The 15,766-nt window shown below is 57.7% G+C and overlaps 1 protein-coding gene across 2 annotated transcripts in view; it reads right to left on the reverse strand.

Moving 5' to 3' along the window:
* Window positions 1-10,147: 10,147 nt before the first annotated feature.
* Window positions 10,148-15,766, reverse strand: part of CDS2 (CDP-diacylglycerol synthase 2) — a 50,034-nt gene continuing 44,415 nt past the window's right edge. For both annotated transcript variants that reach the window (XM_071579136.1, XM_071579137.1), the window contains 2 exons: window positions 14,818-14,921; window positions 10,148-14,105 (listed from right to left, as the gene is read on the reverse strand). In XM_071579136.1, coding sequence (XP_071435237.1) covers window positions 13,988-14,105; window positions 14,818-14,921 — 222 coding nt within the window. In that variant the 3' untranslated portion in view covers window positions 10,148-13,987. The remainder of the gene's footprint in view (window positions 14,106-14,817; window positions 14,922-15,766) is intronic.

The following is a 15,766-nucleotide window of genomic DNA, read 5'->3' on the forward strand; positions in this document are numbered from 1 at the left end:
GCTCCACTCCTGGCTGGGGGAAATCAAGCGCTCCCCACAACGCTCTTGTCACGGCAGGAATAATTTATTTGGGCATTAAAACCCTTCCGAGGTCCTTCAGTCTCTCTTGGTTCGGGCTCAGCGTCAGAGATTGATTTGTTTACCACAGCCAGGAAAAGCTCCTTGTCAGGGCTTTGCTCCCGGGAAAACACATCCCAAAGCTCCGCTCCGGCTTCTCCCGGTGCCCCTGGAGCAGCCGCGGGAAGGGGCCGGACCCTCCGCTCCCACCCCGAGGGTCTCGGGGACACAAACCCCGCGGGTCACTCAGCGCCTCGTCCTTGGGGCCTCCCGGCGCTTCCAGGAGCCTCCAGACTCCAGGAGCTGATTCCTTGTCCATTTTTGGGCTGGATGGAGCCGGGCCGGGGCCCTTTGGCCGCTCGGTGTGGGGAGGATCCTGCCAGGGCCGCATCAATCCCGAGCGCCGCTCCCGGGAACGGAGCGGGGAGGAATCCACAGCTTTGCCTCCCGCCCCATCCAGCGGCTCTGTCGGGAAGAGCAGGGAGCGGACAGGGAAAACTTGGACATGGAACTGCAGCGAGTCCCGAATCCAGCCAGGACTCGGCAGCTGCTGCTTCCCGAGGGCTGGGAATGCTGGTGTGGAACAGGGGCTGGGAATGCTGGTGTGAAACAGGAGCTGGGAATGCTGGTGTGGAACAGGGGCTGGGAATGCTGGTGTGGAATGAGGGCTGGGAATGCTGGTGTGGAATGAGGGCTGGGAATGCTGGTGTGGAAGGAGGGCTGGGAATGCTGGTGTGGAACAGGAGCTGGGAATGCTGGTGTGGAACAGGGGCTGGGAATGCTGGTGTGGAATGAGGGCTGGGAATGCTGGTGTGGAACCAGGGCTGGGAATGCTGGTGTGGAACCAGAGCTGGGAATGCTGGTGTGGAACAGGGGCTGGGAATGCTGGTGTGGAACCAGGGCTGGGAATGCTGGTGTGGAACAGGAGCTGGGAATGCTGGTGTGGAATGAGGGCTGGGAATGCTGGTGTGGAACCAGGGCTGGGAATGCTGGTGTGGAACCATAGCTGGGAATGCTGGTGTGGAAGGAGGGCTGGGAATGCTGCTGTGGAATGAGGGCTGGGAATGCTGGTGTGGAACAGGAGCTGGGAATGCTGGTGTGGAACAGGGGCTGGGAATGCTGGTGTGGAACCAGGGCTGGGAATGCTGGTGTGGAATGAGGGCTGGGAATGCTGGTGTGGAACAGGAGCTGGGAATGCTGGTGTGGAACAGGGGCTGGGAATGCTGGTGTGGAACCAGGGCTGGGAATGCTGGTGTGGAACAGGAGCTGGGAATGCTGGTGTGGGAGGAGGGTTGGGAATGCTGGTGTGGAACAGAGGCTGGGAATGCTGGTGTGGAACAGGAGCTGGGAATGCTGGTGTGGAAGGAGGGCTGGGAATGCTGGTGTGGAACAGGAGCTGGGAATGCTGGTGTGGAATGAGGGCTGGGAATGCTGGTGTGGAATGAGGGCTGGGAATGCTGGTGTGGAAGGAGGGCTGGGAATGCTGGTGTGGAACAGGGGCTGGGAATGCTGGTGTGGAACAGGAGCTGGGAATGCTGGTGTGGAATGAGGGCTGGGAATGCTGGTGTGGAAGGAGGGCTGGGAATGCTCGTGTGGAACAGGAGTTGGGAATGCTGGTGTGGAACAGGGGCTGGGAATGCTGGTGTGGAATGAGGGCTGGGAATGCTGGTGTGGGAGGAGGGTTGGGAATGCTGGTGTGGAACAGAGGCTGGGAATGCTGGTGTGGAACAGGAGCTGGGAATGCTGGTGTGGAAGGAGGGCTGGGAATGCTGGTGTGGAACAGGAGCTGGGAATGCTGGTGTGGAATGAGGGCTGGGAATGCTGGTGTGGAATGAGGGCTGGGAATGCTGGTGTGGAAGGAGGGCTGGGAATGCTGGTGTGGAACAGGAGTTGGGAATGCTGGTGTGGAACAGGAGCTGGGAATGCTGGTGTGGAACAGGAGCTGGGAATGCTGGTGTGGAATGAGGGCTGGGAATGCTGGTGTGGAAGGAGGGCTGGGAATGCTCGTGTGGAACAGGAGTTGGGAATGCTGGTGTGGAACAGGGGCTGGGAATGCTGGTGTGGAATGAGGGCTGGGAATGCTGGTGTGGAATGAGGGCTGGGAATGCTGGTGTGGAAGAAGGGCTGGGAATGCTGGTGTGGAAGGAGGGCTGGGAATGCTGGTGTGGAACAGGAGCTGGGAATGCTGGTGTGGAATGAGGGCTGGGAATGCTGGTGTGGAACAGGAGCTGGGAATGCTGGTGTGGAACAGGGGCTGGGAATGCTGGTGTGGAACCAGGGCTGGGAATGCTGGTGTGGAATGAGGGCTGGGAATGCTGGTGTGGAACAGGAGCTGGGAATGCTGGTGTGGAATGAGGGCTGGGAATGCTGGTGTGGAACAGGGGCTGGGAATGCTGGTGTGGAACAGGAGCTGGGAATGCTGGTGTGGAACAGGGGCTGGGAATGCTGGTGTGGAATGAGGGCTGGGAATGCTGGTGTGGAACAGGAGTTGGGAATGCTGGTGTGGAACAGGAGCTGGGAATGCTGGTGTGGAATGAGGGCTGGGAATGCTGGTGTGGAACAGGAGCTGGGAATGCTGGTGTGGAACAGGGGCTGGGAATGCGGGTATGGAACAGGAGCTGGGAATGCTGGTGTGGAACAGGGGATGGGAATGCTGGTGTGGAACAGGGGCTGGGAATGCTGGTGTGGAATGAGGGCTGGGAATGCTGGTGTGGAACCAGGGCTGGGAATGCTGGTGTGGAACAGGAGCTGGGAATGCTGGTGTGGAACAGGAGCTGGAAATGCTGGTGTGGAAGGAGGGCTGGGAATGCTGGTGTGGAACAGGAGCTGGGAATGCTGGTGTGGAACAGGGGATGGGAATGCTGGTGTGGGACAGGAGCTGGGAATGCTGGTGTGGAACAGGAGCTGGGAATGCTGGTGTGGAACAGGAGTTGGGAATGCTGGTGTGGAACAGGGGCTGGGAATGCTGGTGTGGAACAGGAGCTGGGAATGCTGGTGTGGAACAGGAGTTGGGAATGCTGGTGTGGAACAGGGGCTGGGAATGCTGGTGTGGAACAGGAGCTGGGAATGCTGGTGTGGAACAGGAGCTGGGAATGCTGGTGTGGAACAGGGGCTGGGAATGCTGGTGTGGAACAGGAGCTGGGAATGCTGGTGTGGAACAGGGGCTGGGAATGCTGGTGTGGAACCAGGGCTGGGAATGCTGGTGTGGAACAGGAGCTGGGAATGCTGGTGTGGGAGGAGGGTTGGGAATGCTGGTGTGGAACAGAGGCTGGGAATGCTGGTGTGGAACAGGAGCTGGGAATGCTGGTGTGGAAGGAGGGCTGGGAATGCTGGTGTGGAACAGGAGCTGGGAATGCTGGTGTGGAATGAGGGCTGGGAATGCTGGTGTGGAATGAGGGCTGGGAATGCTGGTGTGGAATGAGGGCTGGGAATGCTGGTGTGGAAGGAGGGCTGGGAATGCTGGTGTGGAAGGAGGGCTGGGAATGCTGGTGTGGAACAGGAGTTGGGAATGCTGGTGTGGAACAGGAGCTGGGAATGCTGGTGTGGAACAGGAGCTGGGAATGCTGGTGTGGAATGAGGGCTGGGAATGCTGGTGTGGAAGGAGGGCTGGGAATGCTCGTGTGGAACAGGAGTTGGGAATGCTGGTGTGGAACAGGGGCTGGGAATGCTGGTGTGGAATGAGGGCTGGGAATGCTGGTGTGGAATGAGGGCTGGGAATGCTGGTGTGGAAGAAGGGCTGGGAATGCTGGTGTGGAAGGAGGGCTGGGAATGCTGGTGTGGAACAGGAGCTGGGAATGCTGGTGTGGAAGGAGGGCTGGGAATGCTGGTGTGGAACCAGGGCTGGGAATGCTGGTGTGGAAGGAGGGCTGGGAATGCTGGTGTGGAATGAGGGCTGGGAATGCTCGTGTGGAAGGAGGGCTGGGAATGCTGGTGTGGAACCAGGGCTGGGAATGCTGGTGTGGAAGGAGGGCTGGGAATGCTGGTGTGGAATGAGGGCTGGGAATGCTGGTGTGGAACAGGGGCTGGGAATGCTGGTGTGGAATGAGGGCTGGGAATGCTGGTGTGGAACAGGGGCTGGGAATGCTGGTGTGGAACAGGAGCTGGGAATGCTGGTGTGGAACAGGGGCTGGGAATGCTGGTGTGGAATGAGGGCTGGGAATGCTGGTGTGGAACAGGAGTTGGGAATGCTGGTGTGGAACAGGAGCTGGGAATGCTGGTGTGGAAGAAGGGCTGGGAATGCTGGTGTGGAATGAGGGCTGGGAATGCTGGTGTGGAACAGGAGCTGGGAATGCTGGTGTGGAAGGAGGGCTGGGAATGCTGGTGTGGAAGAAGGGCTGGGAATGCTGGTGTGGAAGGAGGGCTGGGAATGCTGGTGTGGAACAGGAGCTGGGAATGCTGGTGTGGAAGGAGGGCTGGGAATGCTGGTGTGGAAGGAGGGCTGGGAATGCTGGTGTGGAACAGGAGCTGGGAATGCTGGTGTGGAATGAGGGCTGGGAATGCTGGTGTGGAACAGGGGCTGGGAATGCTGGTGTGGAATGAGGGCTGGGAATGCTGGTGTGGAACAGGAGCTGGGAATGCTGGTGTGGAACAGGGGCTGGGAATGCGGGTATGGAACAGGAGCTGGGAATGCTGGTGTGGAACAGGGGATGGGAATGCTGGTGTGGAACAGGGGCTGGGAATGCTGGTGTGGAATGAGGGCTGGGAATGCTGGTGTGGAACCAGGGCTGGGAATGCTGGTGTGGAACAGGAGCTGGGAATGCTGGTGTGGAACAGGAGCTGGGAATGCTGGTGTGGGAGGAGGGTTGGGAATGCTGGTGTGGAACAGAGGCTGGGAATGCTGGTGTGGAACAGGAGCTGGGAATGCTGGTGTGGAAGGAGGGCTGGGAATGCTGGTGTGGAACAGGAGCTGGGAATGCTGGTGTGGAATGAGGGCTGGGAATGCTGGTGTGGAATGAGGGCTGGGAATGCTGGTGTGGAAGGAGGGCTGGGAATGCTGGTGTGGAAGGAGGGCTGGGAATGCTGGTGTGGAACAGGAGTTGGGAATGCTGGTGTGGAACAGGAGCTGGGAATGCTGGTGTGGAACAGGAGCTGGGAATGCTGGTGTGGAATGAGGGCTGGGAATGCTGGTGTGGAAGGAGGGCTGGGAATGCTCGTGTGGAACAGGAGTTGGGAATGCTGGTGTGGAACAGGGGCTGGGAATGCTGGTGTGGAATGAGGGCTGGGAATGCTGGTGTGGAACAGGAGCTGGGAATGCTGGTGTGGAATGAGGGCTGGGAATGCTGGTGTGGAAGAAGGGCTGGGAATGCTGGTGTGGAAGGAGGGCTGGGAATGCTGGTGTGGAACAGGAGCTGGGAATGCTGGTGTGGAAGGAGGGCTGGGAATGCTGGTGTGGAACAGGAGCTGGGAATGCTGGTGTGGAATGAGGGCTGGGAATGCTGGTGTGGAACAGGGGCTGGGAATGCTGGTGTGGAATGAGGGCTGGGAATGCTGGTGTGGAACAGGGGCTGGGAATGCTGGTGTGGAACAGGAGCTGGGAATGCTGGTGTGGAACAGGGGCTGGGAATGCTGGTGTGGAATGAGGGCTGGGAATGCTGGTGTGGAACAGGAGTTGGGAATGCTGGTGTGGAACAGGAGCTGGGAATGCTGGTGTGGAATGAGGGCTGGGAATGCTGGTGTGGAACAGGAGCTGGGAATGCTGGTGTGGAACAGGGGCTGGGAATGCGGGTATGGAACAGGAGCTGGGAATGCTGGTGTGGAACAGGGGATGGGAATGCTGGTGTGGAACAGGGGCTGGGAATGCTGGTGTGGAATGAGGGCTGGGAATGCTGGTGTGGAACCAGGGCTGGGAATGCTGGTGTGGGACAGGAGCTGGGAATGCTGGTGTGGAATGAGGGCTGGGAATGCTGGTGTGGAACAGGAGCTGGGAATGCTGGTGTGGAACAGGAACTGCGAATGCTGGTGTGGAACCAGAGCTCGGAATGCTGGTGTGGAATGAGGGCTGGGAATGCTGGTGTGGAACAGGAGCTGGGAATGCTGGTGTGGAATGAGGGCTGGGAATGCTGGTGTGGAAGGAGGGCTGGGAATGCTGGTGTGGAATGAGGGCTGGGAATGCTGGTGTGGAACCAGGGCTGGGAATGCTGGTGTGGAACAGGGGCTGGGAATGCTGGTGTGGAATGAGGGCTGGGAATGCTGGTGTGGAATGAGGGCTGGGAATGTCAGCCTAGAAGGGCTGGAAAAGCTTCTCATCCAGGTGGTGGCACTGGAGGAGAAGCTGCTGTTCCTTTTCCTTGGGGATGGAGGGAGCTGCACGTCCAGGCCACCAAACGTCCTCCTGAAGCTCCCCCAGCACAGGAGATGCTACAAAAACAAACCCATGGATTTCTTTCCCTCTTTGCCTCTGGCCCAGAGCTCAGCCCTCAGCCCAGGGCCCTTTCCCAGGAATGTGTCCCCTGTGCCCACAGCCTGTGCCTCAGGAGCAGCACCCGGGGACAGGGCCCCGCTCTGCTGGGAAAAGGGAATTCCTGGACCACCAACTTTCCCTGCAAACCTTTCCTGTTCAGAAGGGCAGGACAAACAGGGCAGTGCAGGAGACCTGGGCCCACCTGTGGGAATGGTGGGAATGGGAAAAGCAGAGAGCAGGTGTGGTGTGGGAGAACACAGCAAGGCTGTGGCAGCCAAACAAGCAGAGGGCACAGTTTGCAGCTGTCACACACCAGAGAGTTTATTAAATCACTCCATGAAGAAAGAAAAAGGAAAAAAATAGGAAAAGGCAAAAGCAAACTCTAACTTCAAGTCACACAATATAATATATTGTAAAATCCCACCCGTGGCACCTCCCAGTGGTTGGATAGCAGTGTCCATAAACTCTATTACAGCTTCTAATTGGTGTCACTCCTTGCCCAGATGTTTTCTCTCCCGTGAGAATCTTTTGTCTTCAACATTCCTGTCTCATGGGCAGCTTGTCCCAAACCTCCTTATCTCATTTTGGTTTTCTCAGCTTGCTGGTTTGTCTCACAGAACTGGTTGGATTCTCAGTGTTCTCATCCCTGTCCCAAAAGGTGCCATCTCTCAGGCCTCTGGCACTGCTCACAGATTTAAAAGCCTTTCCTCAACTCAAAAAACCTTTTTGATCCTTACAGTGTGGTAGTTTGGGCTTTAGTTTTAGCCAGGGCTTAAATTAGCAGGCTCAGAGAATCTACACAGATGAGGAGAGACAGGTGTGACCTGCCTTAAGGAACCCAAGAAATATTTCCTACCAAGTGACACAAACCTGAACTATAAAACAGGAGATTCTCTCAGAGCCACCAGGTCTGCAGTGGGGGCAGGAGGTGCTGCTGCTGCCCTGCTGAGCTGGGGCTGCTCCTGCCACCGCTGCTCATGTTTTGTTTGAGTTCAGGGAAGTGAAAACATTCTGTTGTTATTCTTTCTGTTCTTTGCTGGGTGTCTGTGCTGGTTAAAGGTGACCCTGCAGGGGAAATGAACCCAACACAAAAGAGATTCTTGCCCATGAATTCCTGTGCCCTGCCCTTTCTGAGCCTCTGGGCTGTGCCCCCCAGCAGGGCAGTGTCCCTGGGCAGGCTGGACTCCAGTCCATGCCATCCTCCTCTCTTGCAGTTCGGATGGACCCACGTGACATTGCTCATCGTGGTCACCCAGTCCCACCTCATCATTCACAACCTGTTTGAGGGCATGATCTGGTGAGTCTGCTCTGCTTCCTGCAGCCTGAACCAGCTGGCTGTGTCTCCAAACAGCCCCAGGATTTCTGGGTTGAAAGGGGCTCTGAAGCTCCCCCAGGTCCCTGGGCAGGGACACCTTCCATGAGAGCAGGTTTCCTTCTGGGGCCCTGAATGGACCAGCTGTGCTGGTTAAAGGTGAACCTGCAGGAGAAATGAACCCAGCTCAGGAGAGGTTCTAAGTCAGAGCTACAATTTAATACCAACATTGCAATCAATGCAGTGGCACAAAGAGCAATTGGGTTTAACCCCCAAGCCCAGCAGTCTAACCCAGCCCCCTGGGGCACAAACACAGGGGGGTTTGGTGGCCCCTGTGCTGAGCCCCACGTGGTTCCCCCGAGGCCAAAGGCAAAGGAGGGGACAAAGCTGTTGGTGCAGATGATGGCAGAGTCTGGGGGAGAGTGGGGGGCTCCTCCTGTGCAGGGTCTGCTCCTGCTCTGGATGCCAGGAGTGGTGCCAGAGGTGCCCAAAGGCCAAGATTGTCTCCCCTCAGGTTTGGGTGGGAGCCCCCAGTGCCTCCCCCAGGGCAGGGAGTTCCACCCTGGGGGATCTGACTCTGGCACTCAGGGGGGATTTTGGACTCGTTGCTGGCCCCTGAGCAGAGCTGAGCCCTCAGGTGGGTGTGGAGGTGCCAAGGAGTCCCTGCAGGGCAGTTCTCCCAGCTCCTCTGCCAGGCTTCTTTCCCAGCCAGCTCCCAGCCTGAGGGCTCAGCTGTGCCCTGGGCAGCTGCTGCCAATGGGCCCTTGGGAACAGTTGCTGGGCAATGGCCCAGAGGGTTTGGAATGCCCAGCTTTGGGCACACCCACACTGGGACAAACTGGGCCCACCTGCTCCACTGGGACAGTCACACCCTCCATGGCTCTCCTGGCTCTGTTTGCCACCAGATTCCCCCTCCAGGAATCCTGGCAGGCCTGGAATTGCTGTGCCTGTGGCTGCCCATTGCAGGTGGGCACTGCTGGGTTGCAGGGGGTGTGTTGGGGTTTGGGAGCTGCTTTGCCATGAGGGTGGCACGTTGTGGGGCTGCTGGAGGGGGAACGTGCCTGCAGTGCCCACCCAGGGTGGCACAGGAGGCTGTGCCAGGGGCAGGCGTGGCTGAGCTGGTAAGGGAAAACCAGGCAAAGCACCAGCAGAGCTAAACCCAGCCCTTGTGTGGGTGAACAGAGGGGTCTGTGCCCTCCCAGCCCCAGGCAGGGCTGAGAGGAAGGAGGGATTTCTGGTGGGGGAACTCCCAACGATCGGTCACATCCCCAGTGAAGTGTCTTGGGCAAAAGGAGCTGATTTGCCGAGGCCACTGATCCAACTGGGCCTGGAGGGTCCAACCTGGGATCGGGACCAATCCTGCTGGGAATGGGGCTCCTGGTGGCCCTCAGGTTGTTGGTGTCCCCTCAGGCTCCTGGTGCCCCCTCATGTTGTTGGTGTCCCCTCAGGCTCTCGGTGTCCCCTCACACTCTCGGTGTCCCCTCAGGCTCTCAGTGTCCCCTCAGGCTCTTGGTGCCCCCTCAGGTTGTTGGTGTCCCCTCACGCTCTTGGTGTCCCCTCAGGCTCTTGGTGTCCCCTCAGGCTCTCGGTGTCCCCTCACGCTCTCGGTGTCCCCTCACGCTCTCAGTGTCCCCTCACGCTCTTGGTGCCCCCTCAGGCTCTTGGTGCCCCCTCAGGCTCTTGGTGCCCCCTCAGGCTCTCAGTGTCCCCTCAGGCTCTCGGTGTCCCCTCACGCTCTCAGTGTCCCCTCACGCTCTTGGTGCCCCCTCAGGCTCTTGGTGCCCCCTCAGGCTCTCAGTGTCCCCTCAGGCTCTCAGTGTCCCCTCAGGCTCTCGGTGTCCCCTCACGCTCTCGGTGTCCCCTCACGCTCTCAGTGTCCCCTCAGGCTCTTGGTGTCCCTCAGGCTCTCGGTGTCCCCTCACGCTCTCGGTGTCCCCTCACGCTCTCAGTGTCCCCTCCGGCTCTTGGTGCCCCCTCAGGCTCTCAGTGTCCCCTCAGGCTCTTGCTGCCCCTCAGGCTCTCAGTGTCCCCTCAGGCTCTCGGTGTCCCCTCACGCTCTTGGTGTCCCCTCAGGCTCTTGGTGTCCCTCAGGCTCTCGGTGTCCCCTCACACTCTTGGTGTTCCCTCAGGCTCTTGGTGTCCCCTCAGGCTCTTGGTGTCCCCTCAGGCTCTTGGTGTCCCCTCAGGCTCTTGGTGGCCCCTCAGGCAGGACATGTTGGTCCAATCCTGCCCACCTGTCCTTGCCACAGCCAGGTCTGCCCCTGGGAAAATCCCTGAGGAAGGACTGAGGGAATGTGAGTCTGGACCAGCTGGATCTGCCCCACAGAGCACGGGAAGGAGGTTTGGAACATCCCACCAAGAAAAACCTCCACTGCAGGTAATGGAACTTATATTTATTTAACAGTAACATACAGTATATAAATAGGGTAAATACTTTAAAATATACAGTATCTCACATTCAGTCAAAGGAAGGCAACTCTACATGTGCAGCTAAACTGAACTGAAACCAATGCACAGAGAAAGAAGCCAGTGGGGGACAGGGCTGGCTGGACAGAGGGCACACGGGGCACTCGGGGGCACTGAGTGCCACCCCAGGGCTGGGCACGGAGGGGGGAACCCTTTGGGGACGGGGCTGTGCCCAGGAGGGGCTGGGAGGGTGCTGCCACCACACAGGGCTGGGCAGGAGGGGAGGGGGATGCCACCACAGCCAGGCCTGGGGGCTCTCTGTGCCCACTGGAAACAGGAGAGATTCCCTGGGGAATAAATGATGCTGGGAGGGCTGTGGGCCCTGCAGCCCCCCGGGCACAGAGGGCACCAGGAATGGCAGGGAGCAGGGGCACTGGGAGCCCCTCACCCCGGGGGGCTGTTCAGCACAGGCTGATCACAAAGGGCACAGCCCCAAACCAGCTCTGGAGCCTCCCTGGGCACTCCTGCAAACCCACCTGGGACACAACCACACGTGGAGAAGCCAATTCCTGTGCCAGTGTGCCCAGTGCTCGTGCCCCACACCCAGCCCAGCCATGCCAGCCCAGGCTGGGGATCAAACCCGTGCCCAAACATGGCACCCTGTGGGTGCCCAGTGCCCTCCCAGCACAGCCAGTCCCTCCCAGCACACGGGGCAGCTCTCCAGCCTCGCGCCCTCCCTGTGGCAAACGCTGCCACCTCCCTCCCAGTCTGTCCCAGTGGGTGCAGGGCTGGCTCTCACCCTGCCCAGCTGTGCCCTCAGGGGCTCCACACTGGCCAGTCCTGCTTGTCTCTCCCTCCCAGACACCCTGCCCAGCTGGCACAGGCCCTGCCCCTGCTGCTCTGCCCTTCCTCTTTGCTTGGCACAACAGGAAGGACTTTTCCAGTGCTGGAGCCCGCAGGGAACTAAACCTACAGTGCAGCCTGAGCTGGAGAACCTCCCCTTGAGCAGCCCCACATCTCCTGCCCAGCCATTCCCAGGATCTCTGGGGCCTCCCCACATCTCCTCCCTCCAAACTGGAGCTCTGGGGAGCTGCAGCACCACCAAGGCCCAAAGCAATGGAGAAGAGGGGCCACTGTCCTGCTGCACCTCCTGGGCATCCCAGGCACCCCTCAGGGGCTGCTCCTGTTCCCTCAGCAGGCTGAGTCAGGGCTCCCCAGCCCTGGAATGTTCAGGATCAGGCTGGATGGGCCCTGGAGCAACCTGGGCCAGTGAAAATTCCCTGCCCACAACAGGGGGTTGGAACAAGACCATCTCTAAGGCCCCTTCCAACCCAAAGCATTCCATGATTCTCTAAATCCACCTTCACAACTTGCAAATACTCTTACCCCTCTCTCTCCCTCCCTCTGTGCTTTCCAGGAAGTTTAACAAACTTCCCTGCAGGACAGCAGCCCTTTCCCCACCCAGCCTTCCTCTCCAGGATGAGCACAGGCCTGGAAGCTCAGCCTTTCCCTGCACTCTGGAGGGAAGCAGGACCAAAGCTGGGCAGGGAAGAGGCAGAGCTGCTGCTGCTCTCCCAGCCTGGCAGCCTCTGGATGGAACCACTTTGCCCTCCAGTGCCCACACCCAGCACTTACACCCTGCAGAAGGGCCCAGATCTGCCTCAGAGCAAGGGCTGCCCCACAGCCTTGGGGGGGTTTGAGCACAAAAGGGTCCCAGCAGAGGAGCAGGAGACTAAAGACCCTCTGGGAGAACTTCTTAATATAAACAGAGCACACTTTGGGAATATTCATCAACACTGTCACCTCTGCCTGTGCCCCAACAGTGCCCACAAGGGGGTTTGGCAGGTGGTGGCAAGGGCAGGACAACCCTGGAAACCCTGAAAAGCACCAGCTGGTGTGACCCCACAGGGCAAAACACCCCCACACCTATTCCCATGGATGCTCCTGGCACTGCCCCCACTTTGCCCCCCTGAACTGAGCCAAGATGTGATGAAACAACCCAAACATCCTCCCTGGGCAAAGCGAGGTGGAAGCACCTTCATCCTCCTCTCCAGGCTGCAAAGGAAGGGCTTGGACCAATATTGTCTCAGCTGACAGAAAATAAATGAAGCTGGGAAGGAACAGAGCCCACAGGCAGCCCAGGGAGGTCTCTGTGGGCACCCCTGGCATTCCCCAGTCCTGCCCTGGCTCAGTGCCCCACACTGAAAATGCCCTGTGGACACCCCCCTTCCCTCCTCTGGGCTCCCCATCAAATTCCTGCCCCGTGGGGCTGAAGCCAAACCCACCCCAGAGCCCCCAGAGAGGCAGGAGCTGCTCAGTGTATTCACACACACACATGAGCTCTGCACAGAGCCAGAACAGGGAGGGGAAACTCTGAATTTGGGGTGTTTTCAGGTGGTTTCTTTTCAGTCCAGGTCTCACCTGGGGGGGCTGTGCCTCAGTGTGTGCCAGCAGTGCTTGAAACCCCCATTTCTGTCCCAGCTCTCCCTGTCCCTCATCCCCCAGGGTAAAACAAGGTAAAGGTTCTCTCTCCCATGCACAAACTATGGAAAGAAGGAAAATCAGAGTCACTGGTGCTTGGGAATGTTGCATAAGGTGTAAATGGGGGAGTTTGCACTATCTGAGCACAGAGAAAAAAAGGAAGAAAGTTTTACAATCTCTAGGGCTCTCCTTTTTAAATAATAAAAAGTATGACAAAATAAAGGGAAATACTTCAATAAAACCTGCAGTACAAACTATTTGTGACAAGATTCAGTGAGCAAAGCAGGACAGAAGCCTGCAGAGAAATGAGCCCAACCTGAAATGCAACACAGACCGTGGGGAATCAGCAGCACAACATCTACAACTCAAGTTTAACACAGACATGATCCCTGAAAGAAAACACAACACAACAACCAGTGCAGCCCCAGCAGAGCTGGAGCCCAACCAGCAACAAAACAGGCTGGAAACTGCTCCCCAAATCACCCAAAATAACCAAGTGTGGCCTTTCCAACCGTTGGGGAATGGAAAAATGTGGTTCTCAAAGGGGGAAAACAAACCAAGGTATTTAAAGGTTGTTCTTACTTGGCAGGAGTTACTCAATGAAGCTTCAAGGTCCTTTAAAACTTATTTTTGAAGCAATCTGAGGCTCCCACCTGCAGCTCCCAGTCCTTGGCTCCCTGTCCCCAGTGTGTCCCTGGTTATAAAAACCTCATTTGCCAAAATCTCAGCCCCCAAGGGGGGAATGGGAGTGGCACTGCCAGGACCAGCAGGAGGGGAAGCTGCAGGGCCTGGCAGGGCAGGGCCCACAGGGCTGGGCTGGGACAGGATCCTCTTCCAATCACCTGAGAAGGGCAGGGAGATTCCCACAGCTTTGTGGAAAACTCCCCCTGCACTCCCAGGTGCCCCTGGAGAGAGGGATGGTCCCCAGAGCTGCCACCAGCCTGGCACAGGGGAGGGCACAGAGTCACCTCCCTGCCAGCCCCCCATGGACAACGCTCTGCATTCCCTGCCAAACCCACCCCAGGGAAAGCTCAGCCCTGCCCAAACACCTCCCAGAGGCTCAGGACAGCCCCTGGGGACAGTGCCACCCTCCTGCCTCACCCAAACTTCCAATCCTTCACTCCTCCTCAGCTCCAAACTCAACATCTGCTCGTTTGAACCAAAGCTCTATAAATAATCATTTAAAAAAAAACAAACCACAAATGCAAACATTTACCAAGAAAGGAAGAAAAGTTACAGTGAAATGAGGCCTTGTTATTGTCTCAGCTCAGGCAAGCCAGGGGTTCCCTCTTGGAGGCCTGTCTGTGCCCAGTCCTGTGCCACCCTCGGGGTTACTCCTGCAGGATGCCTCTGTCAACCAGGTGTGCTTTGAGGGTGTTGAAGATGTGCAGCTGCTGGTCTGGCCTCAGGGTCAGGAACTGCTGGATCAGTTTGCTTGGGTTGGGACCTCTGAAACACAAGGACATCCTGGTCAGTGAGCCCATGGTGGCATCTCAGCAGGATTGGGGCTCAGGGGCAGCTCCAGCAAAGCTCTCCATTCCTTCTGCTTCACTCCAAGTGGGATGCAGAGATCTTTGCAAAACCCTGAACACAAACCAACACCCCAAATCCAGCCTGTTTGAAGAGGACTGAACATCCTCTCAGCTGATGCTCCCTCTCAGAAATGAAAGCAGGCAGTTCCTCAGCTCCTTCAGATACCTTTTATGCACCTACAGGTTTATGGACCTACAGGTTTTGAAAATCACAGAATCCCAGACCATTCTGAGTGGGAAGGACCCCCAAGAACCATCGAGTCCAACTCTTCAGTCAATGGCCCACAGAGGGGATTGAACCCCTGACCTTGGCATTGCAACAGCCAAGTTTTAACCAACTGAGCTGACTGGTTTTCTTCTGGCCTTGGCTACACAATGCTTGGCCATGCCATGAAATTGGACTCTCCTGCTTGTTTGGCTCTGGAAACCCCACCCAGCATCCCCAGGGATGCAGGAGGAGGAGTTCCAGTGGAATAAAGGGGAATGAGGGGTGTGTTTCCAGCTCTGCATGACCCCACTGAAGGACCCTTCCCTTCTTCAAGCCTTTGATTGGTGTCTTGTGTTTCCAGGTGCCAACCAAGGGGGAAGGTGCCCCCGTGCCCTGCCCTGGCAGCCCCCAGCACACACACCTGATGAAGCTGGCAATGTACACGTTGACAAAGGTGGCCATCAGGTACTGGCAGTCGAAGCGGTCCATGATCCCTCCGTGCCCGGGGATGGTGTTGGCAAAGTCCTGGGCAAAGCAGAGATGGCACTGAGCAGCTCCAAACACCTGGCACTTGCTTTCTGACACCCACCCCTTTGCTTCAGCTCCTCCCAGAAGGCAAAGGCAGACTAAGATATTTTGTTTAATCTCTCCCTGGTTTGAGAAGTTTCCCCTTTATGAAGCTGCTGGTGCCTGAGGGACAGTGAGGCTGAACTGTCACCAGAGGTCAGGCAGGGCTGGTGTTTATCTTAAGATGCCTTTCAAGGCATCTTACACTGATCACAGGCTGTTTATACATCAAACCAGCCTGCTGACATCAAGGGAAGCCTCAGATTGCAAAATTTCCTGGCTGGACCTTCAACTTCTGCACCACAGCAGGGTTAGAACACCAGAGTTGAAATTTGAAGGTCTCTCCACATTCAGTCAAAAAAAAACCCCAGATCCTGCTGTGGCATCTGTGACTGCACAACCTCCCTCCTTCCCAGAGCACCCATCCTGATCTCCTCCCTGGAGCTCTGACTGAACAACCCCTCCTTTCCCCTTCCTTCCCCTTCCCCTTCCTTCCCCTTCCCCTTCCTTCCCCTTCCCTTCCCCTCCCCTCCCCTCCCCTCCCCTCCCCTCCCCTTCCCTTCCCTTCCCTTCCCTTCCCTTCCCTTCCCTTCCCTTCCCTTCCCTTCCCTTCCCTTCCCTTCCCTTCCCTTCCCTTCCCTTCCCTTCCCTTCCCTTCCCAAACCTTCCCAAACCTTCCCAAACCTTCCCAAACCTTCCCAAACCTTCCCAAACCTTCCCTTCCCAAACCTTCCCTTCCCAAACCTTCCCTTCCCTTCCCTTCCCAAACCTTCCCTTCCCTTCCCTTCCCAAACCTTCCCTTC

Source organism: Pithys albifrons, chromosome 29, assembly GCF_047495875.1.
Source record: "Pithys albifrons albifrons isolate INPA30051 chromosome 29, PitAlb_v1, whole genome shotgun sequence".
Lineage (NCBI taxonomy): Eukaryota > Metazoa > Chordata > Aves > Passeriformes > Thamnophilidae > Pithys > Pithys albifrons.